General features: G+C 37.3%; 1 protein-coding gene across 1 annotated transcript; it reads left to right on the top strand.

The window, feature by feature from the left end:
• Positions 1 to 528: 528 nt before the first annotated feature.
• ric3a (RIC3 acetylcholine receptor chaperone a) lies at positions 529 to 5,448 on the top strand (the record flags this gene model as incomplete). The annotated part of the gene is made up of 6 exons (XM_083917763.1): positions 529 to 646; positions 2,904 to 3,121; positions 3,328 to 3,403; positions 3,683 to 3,779; positions 4,362 to 4,519; positions 4,676 to 5,448. 6 exons carry the CDS (start codon positions 529 to 531, stop codon positions 5,446 to 5,448), a joined length of 1,440 nt encoding a protein of 479 aa, XP_083773889.1.
• Between the last annotated feature and the right edge of the window lie 3,348 nt (positions 5,449 to 8,796).

Raw genomic sequence — 8,796 nt, forward strand, 5'->3', positions numbered from 1 at the left:
TTGGTCCATTATTATTTGTTATTAAACTAATTGTGTTGAGATTGAATCACAATTGAAGGCTGTGATATTTTTTTGTGTTAGGGACAAAATATATAATTGTGGAGAACCTTGGCTGAATGGGGTTTACATTCACAGAACGATGTGTTTGATCCAAGGGAACATTTTCCTTCTAGAGTGTCGAGCTCCCCTGTATTTGACCAAAAAGTAAAAGGTGGTGAGCAGATTCTTATCATCGTTGTGGCGTAGGAAACCCTATCCATCTGCAAGGTTCAGTTGCCGTGGATGTTTTTTTTGGTTTCCAGTTTCTGAAACCCAGGTGCTTTTAGAGCATAATAATAATCATAATAATAATAATGCATGCACTAGGCCAGGGGATTTGTACCGAATATTTCCAACAGCACTTGAAGGCAGCTTGTCTAATCTGGTCTAATCTGGGCAGGGACGTCACCAGATGAGAGATGACATCTGTGGATACAAGCTTTACTGGTCAAGTGAAATAAACGCATGGCTGTCATTTTGTGAGACAAAATGTCTATAACAACTTGCCAGAAGGTTACTCTTATATCATGCTCTGTTCTCTGTGTTTCTCTCTTTCTGCCCAGAATGCTTTTACCCAGAGGGAAAAAGGAGATGGGTCGTCCTGAGGGTAAGGCGGCTTATCAGATCATCATTCAACCATCCATCCATCTCCATCCCGCTCCATCTCCGATGTCTTTTTTTTGTTGCGGCTGCTGCTGCTGCTGTTGTTGTTGTTGCCAGCTGTTACTTTGAGATACAGAGTGCGCCAGACGTAAGGCCCCATGATAGTGCGCACATGTTCATCCAATATTACACAATGGATAAGAAGAAAACAGAAAAAAACATGTGTCATATATATTGAAGAACGTGTGTATGGAATATGTCGTGATTTATTTTCATTTTTTTAAAGAACTGTATTTACACATACACATTTGCACATGCTCAAATATGAGAAGGCCTATTTAGTTCTATAATTTAATGCATGTATATTTTTTCAAGTAGCCTGTATATAAAATATTACTGTAAAACAGTTTACTATATCTTTATCTAATCTATTACTGTATGGTTGTATATATGTTATTATTATTTGATGATTTTACACGTATCTGCCACAGGAGCACTGACACTGATACAGTAAGATGCTGAGTTGTTTATATATAAACATATGTATACACACATATATATAGATATATATATAGAGATAGATAGATAGATAGATAGATAGATAGATAGATAGATAGATAGATAGATAGATAGATAGATAGATAGATAGATAGATAGATAGATAGATAGATTGATTGATGGAGATTGACACTAAATTTGAATTTATAATTTAATAAAATAAATTAATTTTGCATGTTTTATTATTTTAGAAAGAAGATTACATTTAATAAGTTTTAATACACATTTTTTCACAGGCTGTACATAACTAGAATTTGCAGTAACTTCGTCTGATTCAGTAAAAAAAAAACATTTTTATATATGAACTTTCATAAAATTAACAAACTTTCATAAAATATAACATAATGATCTTTAAAAACTATCATTCTGATCAACTACTAACAACACACAGTAACTCTACTTAACCTTCAATTGCCTGAAGTATGACCACAAAATGACGCTGATCAGAAATAATCAATAACCTCCTATAACATCCCTCTCTAATGTACACATACTGTCACAGGAGCTGACTGAGTCGTGTGGTTTTAGGGGTTTAGTCACGTCAGCACTTTTCCTAACTGCTGGGAAACGAAAACACAATGATAAATCCGTAGGAAACAAAGTATGAATCAGAGTTGGTTACCTTTGTGACACCAAACAGGGACACGTCTCTCTTCTCTGGCCACCTGCCGTTGGTCCGTCCAGAGTTAAGGACATTATGACTTTCAAGTAATTCAATACTCAGTCTACGTATGAGGGTCAATTAACAGCCATTATTGCTAATATTGGCAGCATGCTAACGTCCACACAGTGCGTTTGGCTACCAACAGATGGCGCGTTTTCACTTATAATATGTTCACTATAATAGTTATGAACTATTGTTTGCTAACCACCACTTCACAGCAGTAAGCTGTTACCTGTGTGCTGTGCAGCCTGTCGATCATTGAGCAACAGCACGTGATTGGTGCACTAAGGTGCTGAGGGCGGGAGCAATGACTTACCAGGAAATACACATATTTCATTATTTGCCTTATTTAACTTAGTTCTTATTTTTTGAGCTAATATATAGAATTTTGAATGCAGTAACATACATTTATTTTGTGTAGCAAGTCTGGATCAGTGTCTACCTTGATTGTTTGATTAAAACACACACACACACACACACACACACACACACACACACACACACACACACACACAAACACACACACACACACACACACACACATACACACACACACACACACACACACACACATTCCTAGATATTTACCTGATACCAGTGCAGACCAGATGGTAATTTAATTTAATGGTGCAAAACATGCAGTGCTTGCAACAAAACTAAATTAATTTGTTAACAAACAAATACAAATCCAGATTGTGTATACGGCTAACATACAGTAGCCAGTGTCTTACAGTCAAGCAAAACTTTAAAATTAAAAGGTAAAAATAGAGCAAGAATAGTGATCACTGTGAAAAATCTAAAATCATATATAGAAGATAAATATAAATATTAAAAAAAATACAAATCGTGCAAGGGCTAACAAAGCCAGTATCTGGGATAAAGTTAACTAAAGTGTAACTGTGAATACCTCTATAGGCTATACACTACTTGCATGGTTAATTTCTCAAATGAAAAAAGAAGCTGCATGTACGTTTTGAAATTTTTTCAGGAAACAGTTTCTCTAACCGTTGATAAATTGAATGATTCTTGTCTCTTCCAGTTGGACCGGGGTTCTACCCTCCGGTGATGCACCAGCTGTCATTGAAAGATGACCCAGAACGGTGGGGTGTTGACCCTTTGTACACCATGACACACAGTGTCGAGACCATGGTCAAAGTAAAAGGCATCGGAGGAGGCAGAAAATACAACCTGATGGGTCAAGTGATACCCATATATGGCTTTGGAATACTTCTTTATATCTTTTATATAATTTATAAGGTAACTACTATGACTGACCTGCTTCGTAGGCAAGTTTACTGTATATACTGTATATAGAGAATAATATATGACGTTTAAGTGTTTAAGTGCACGCTGTATGTCATGTAAATACAACGTAATTCCAAATATCACAGTGATCTCTGTGACAATACTGTATTGAGCAGTTTAATGTTTCATGCTGATCACGATCACTTTTGTGTTCACAGCTGACATGTAAGGGAAATACTACAACATCAGGAAACTACACTCCAGTAACCAAAGCAAACACGGAAAATAAGAATAGTAAGTACTTTCAGTGATTAATTGTATTAAAATAATTCCCAAAACAGTTTTTTGCTGCATTTTAACAGTGTCGGAGTTCCCACTGACAAATAATAATTAATTAGTGGCAAAATGTTCTTCAGTGAAAGGATAGACAAAGCAGGTATGTGTGTGTGTGTGTGTGTGTGTGTGTATCACTACACATGTACATTAACATACCTATATATCATTTGCACATTTACATTGAAAGGCATCATATTTTTATGTTAAATCAATGGGTTTTTTTTTTAAATCTTGTAGTATCCGATTATGAGCTTGCAAGGCTTCAGGAGAGACTTCTGCGAACAGAACAGATGATGGAGAAGATCGTCTCTGGAAAGAGTCGTGGTTCTACAAGGTAAACCTTATTTTTCTCTAAACATCCTACCTTCCACTGCCCATAGCACAGAAGAACCAGATAAATCATTTATACAATGATAAATCAGTGCAGACCTGGCATGGAAATTAAAGGGCTAAAAGGGAAATTATTCAAAGGTGGCCATCAGCATATTTTACTTAATGGCTTGTGCTACTACTTTACTTAAAAGTCATTAGGTCATACAGTATAATAGCATAAGTTGCCTGAAACCGAATCAATGTAAGAAAAGGGAAGTCATCCAGTTTGTTGGAATATACTCATATCAAATAGTTTGGACATGCTGGTGCTAAACATTTATTTTTAACAAGCAAATAAAACAGACTCACTCAAAAATGCAGTCTTAGTGATTTTTATTAGTCACAATTCTCCTGACCTCATCACACTCAGTAAGGGCTTTGAGAAATCAAGAAGATCAAGATCAAGGAAAAATAATGCACATGTAGCTATACACTGTAATGGAACTGTAACTGATAAAGAACGTTTACTAAGCTGGCATAGAGTGATATGCCCCAGCATTGCCATCTTACAGGATTCTGCTTAATTATCTTTGCTGCTCTCTAGTGGCAGAAGGAGGAAGAGTAAAACTTCAACATCAAAGAAGGAAGAGAAATTACTGAAGCAACTTAGAGAGATCACACAGCTGATACAGGAGGGACGGATGGAGGCAGCCTCCCCAGAGATGGAGGCTGAGGAGGTCCCCTACTGTGCAGACTGGGAAGGTACATTCTGCATCTGAACCTCCAGGCTCTTGTACTTATAGAAGCATATTTTGTCTCCAAAGCATCACATAAGTCTTTAATTATCAAACCCTTTTTTATACAACCTAGATCTCATATTGTATATAAAAAGGTGCATGTTTTTGTACACCAATGCAGGCTACCCAGAGGAGACCTATCCAGAGTATGATGAGCCCTATAAAAGACGTGGATTTGACATCTTTACACTGGAGGAAACCCCCCATCAGCCCACTGCTGAGGCCTTGGCAGAGAGGATGGAGCAGGAGGAGGAAGAGATTATGGCGAGGAAACTATCCATAGTGGAAGAGGAGGATGAAGAGGCACAGGAAAAGGAGGAGGACGGAGAGGAGGAGGAGGAAGAGGAGGGTAGAGAGGAAGAAGTGGAGGAAATAGAGGAAGAGATAGAGGAGGAGGAAGAGGAGGAGGAGGAAGAGGAAGAGGAAGCGGAAAAAATGCTGTTGCTCAGTCTTCCGTCAACCCAGCCTGCTGCAGAAAGAAAGCAGGAGAGACTCGGTTCGGAGGTGAGCAAAGAGCTGCGGTGTCTCAATGGGGGAAAGAAGCAAATTAGCTTTAGTGACCATAAAGATGTGTTCCACTACCCTAAAGAAGGTACTTATGAAGAGGAGGAGGAAGAAAAGGAAGAGGAGGAAGAGAAGGAAGATGAGGCAGAGGAAGAGGATGAGGGGACAGAGGTGGAAGAAGAAGCAGATGAAGATGATCCAGTGATGGAGGCAGAGAGCCTGCTGTTCAGCTGTGAGGATAGTCCGAACCCAGAAGAGGAAGCAGAGGAGGATAATGAAGAGTATTTGTTAATGTCAGCGCTTGTGGAGGATGATGGTCCTATCCATGCAGACATACCTAGAGAAGTCGGGGCTAGTGGGCTGAGGATGCGGAACAGGAGGGAGACATGAAGGACTTTTCCAATCACGTAAAATTTGTTTTTAAACATCCAGTGAATGCATTGTCAAATTATACCTTGTTTATCCCTTATATGTGTAATATATGGAAATGGAGACATGCAGTACTTTTATACAAATAATAGTCTCCTTCCATACCATACTGTATTGTAAGAGCTTCTGATGCTTGCTGTTGTTTTCATCTACATGCATTTCTTTAAAGACCCTGCACTCCCAGGGTCCAGTCAAACAGGTGTTTTCACTTATCTGCCTGATTAAAATCTCTTTAGTGTAAACAAAATATGCTTGACTGACATCTCCCTGTCTACTTTCACTTTATTGTTGTCATTGGTTCATTTCTGGCATTCAATCAGTCAGGTTCATTTAAAACACATGTGTGGGTGTGCAGAGCCTTTAAAAAAAAAAGAATATTATAAGAAAGTTGATGACTGCTCATTTGCATTCATTTGACTTTCATCAAGAAAGGCTTCAAAACAAAGTAATGTTCACGACCCAAAGAATGTTTGTATTATTTATCATCGCCTCAGATTACTTCAATATGACGCTATTGTTATTACAGACCACAACTGAATCAGACAACATGCAACATTTCACAGAAGCCATGGGTGCTCACATCCTGAACAGAGACGCTTTGCTACAAATTAAAATGTGTAAAGTAGTTCCTAAATTGTGCAGTACCTGACACAGTCATGCAGTATCTGGCTCCACCTGGTGGTCAAATATGGTTCTACTTTTGGGGATGCTCCCTGCTGTGATAATGTAGCATAACAGCTTACAATACACAGCAACATGATAAATAACATCCAGGGTACAAATAACCCCCTAACAAGAATCATCATAGATATAAGAGCCCTCTAGGGTGCACACAGAGTGGAAGCAAAGTGGGTGGAGGCTGTGGTGGAGAAGGTTTTTGCAAATTGATAGCAGTACATGCAGAGTAAATATGAGCATGAAGATTTTAAAAATGTAAATTAGTGCAGTAAGATAAGAAGGGTGTCATGAGATAGCTCTCAGCTTCACAGCAGCTCAACTTTGACTGTCCTGCATATGTTAAGTCAAGAGCTGCTTTTCACATTAGAACCTCTATTGATGGATGTGATTATGTTACACTTTATTAGATGCTGTAGGGAAATCCATCCTTTGCACACGATCCAACTGCACAAGAGCCAGAAACTTACTCCAGTAGTCAGACAGCTGTGAGCCACAGTCAAAGGCAATGAAGTATCAAGACAAAAGTAACAACATTAAAACAGACAGAACACAATCTCAATCTTTCAGTAGAATTGGAAGGCGATGTTACAATCAATAAAACTGGAACAAAGCCAGACATTTTAGTTTTTCTCTACAAGATAGTTTATGAGGAAATGGTTTAATATTTGTGACACAGTTTCACTAAAACAGTACATCAGCATGGGTAGCACACATTCTCAACAGCCTCAGCGTTCTCGCAGGCCAATAGGCCTTTCTCACTTTGGACATCTTGACTTTCATACACATCTGGGGGTGACTGCTTACAACATTGATACAATCCATTAAGTGTTTCACTCCCAAAGTCCTGGCATTGTGCATGATGATTTCCTGGCACCTAAACATGCAAACCCATAATTAATATTATTAAGTTGCATCTGTGCTTCTTCTGATATGACAAGTCAAAATGTGAGCAGTGTTTCATGAATGTGTATCAATGTGAGTAAAACACAATAAAAAGACTGACACCTTTTCTGGTTGTGACTCTCAAGAAAAAAAGTTGTAGATGATTAGGAATATACTTTTGTCTGGATTGAGTATTAACCTTAGTCTCAGGGGAATATGAATATTGATGAGTGGATGATGATAATAATAATAATAATAATAGTAATAATAATAATAATAATAATAAAAAGAAGAAGAAGAAGAAGAAGAAGAAGAAGAAGAAGAAGAAGAAGAAGAAGAAGAAAAAGAAGAAGAAGAATGATCATTCAAGTCAGAGTTCTCTCTTTGATCATCATCATACAAAAAATGCAAGGCAGAAAAAAAGGTTTCAGATACATAAAAGAAAGAAGGCCATGGCAAAAAAAATAATTCTTGTATTAGTATAGTAATAAGCAAAGGACACGGCCACTCCTAAACTATTAGTTCCTCCAAAGAATTGTATTTTAACAGCCCTGCAACCTTTTGTGTTCATGTAATTGTAAAAATAGCAGACTAGTCAATAAAGACAGCATTGCTTCTCAACTTTAAATACAGCATTTCTGTGTATAATTTATTTCCTTCTATTTCTTTCATGCATCATGTTGGCTTTGTGTGAACTGTGAGTGTTACATTAAATGACCCTATTGGTAACCACAAGTAATAATGTAGCTCAGAACAAGGGGACTGATGCCAGTTTTCTGGGACTGGACTTTATTGGTGACAATAAATTATATGTTCAGTGTTACCTTGTTTTGAAAGAGGAGCAAACAGTAAAAGACCGCATCAAATAAAAAATGAAAAATCCTGTCAGTCAAAAGAGCAGGGTTAGGAACATATATTTTGACTCACTGAAGTTTTATTTATTTTTTTCATGATCAAAGGACTGTGTATAGATCATAACAGTAAATTGTACACCATTTACTGTACATTACAACAAGCGCTAAAACAGAAAGTGAAAGAACCTTTGGTTCCTGGACACATGTATGAAAAGCAGACTTTACAGCAAGAGTATCAACAATTTTAAAATAGAAATTTAAAATAGTTAGAACACAATTGAGTACAAGAATAGCACATTTGATAAGATTTCCTCATCACCCACAGTAACAACAGCGGTATCAGAGATTGTTCATTGCCTTAATTCAGCATTTTTTTTTTATGTTCATAAAATACAAAATACTATCATATTTGAGAAAGAATACTGCCCCATAACGAGCAAAAGGAATGATATTTTGCGTAAGAATGTGAACAGCAATAAACCATATGGTATAGAAATTTACTGCCAGTCAGATGGGGGAATGTACCAAACTCCCTCTCAGTGGAGCATAAAATTAATCAAAGATGCTATAACCAAGAGATGAAATATGCAAGTGTTGGAGGTGTCGCAGATTCACACTGTCACTGTGTGTTTGATGGCAGGAAGTCAATCTGTGTTTATTTTTTTTCCAGGTGGGAGACATCAGAAATATGAGCAAAGCCTTAAGCCTGAGTGCCTCGGATATTATATCTGCTCCCGGATTTACGATAAAGTTCAAATAATTAATTGCCTCTTTAGTGTAATTTGTTCTCAGCCCTGAATGTAATTTGAATATATCTGGACAATCACTAAAATGTTGTCCAATGATGTGCAATTTGGATTATTATCTTCTGGATGCTTTTGCAACTCCAGTTATC

The sequence above is a fragment of the Echiichthys vipera genome (genome assembly GCF_963691815.1).
Source record: "Echiichthys vipera genome assembly, chromosome: 1".
NCBI lineage: Eukaryota > Metazoa > Chordata > Actinopteri > Perciformes > Trachinidae > Echiichthys > Echiichthys vipera.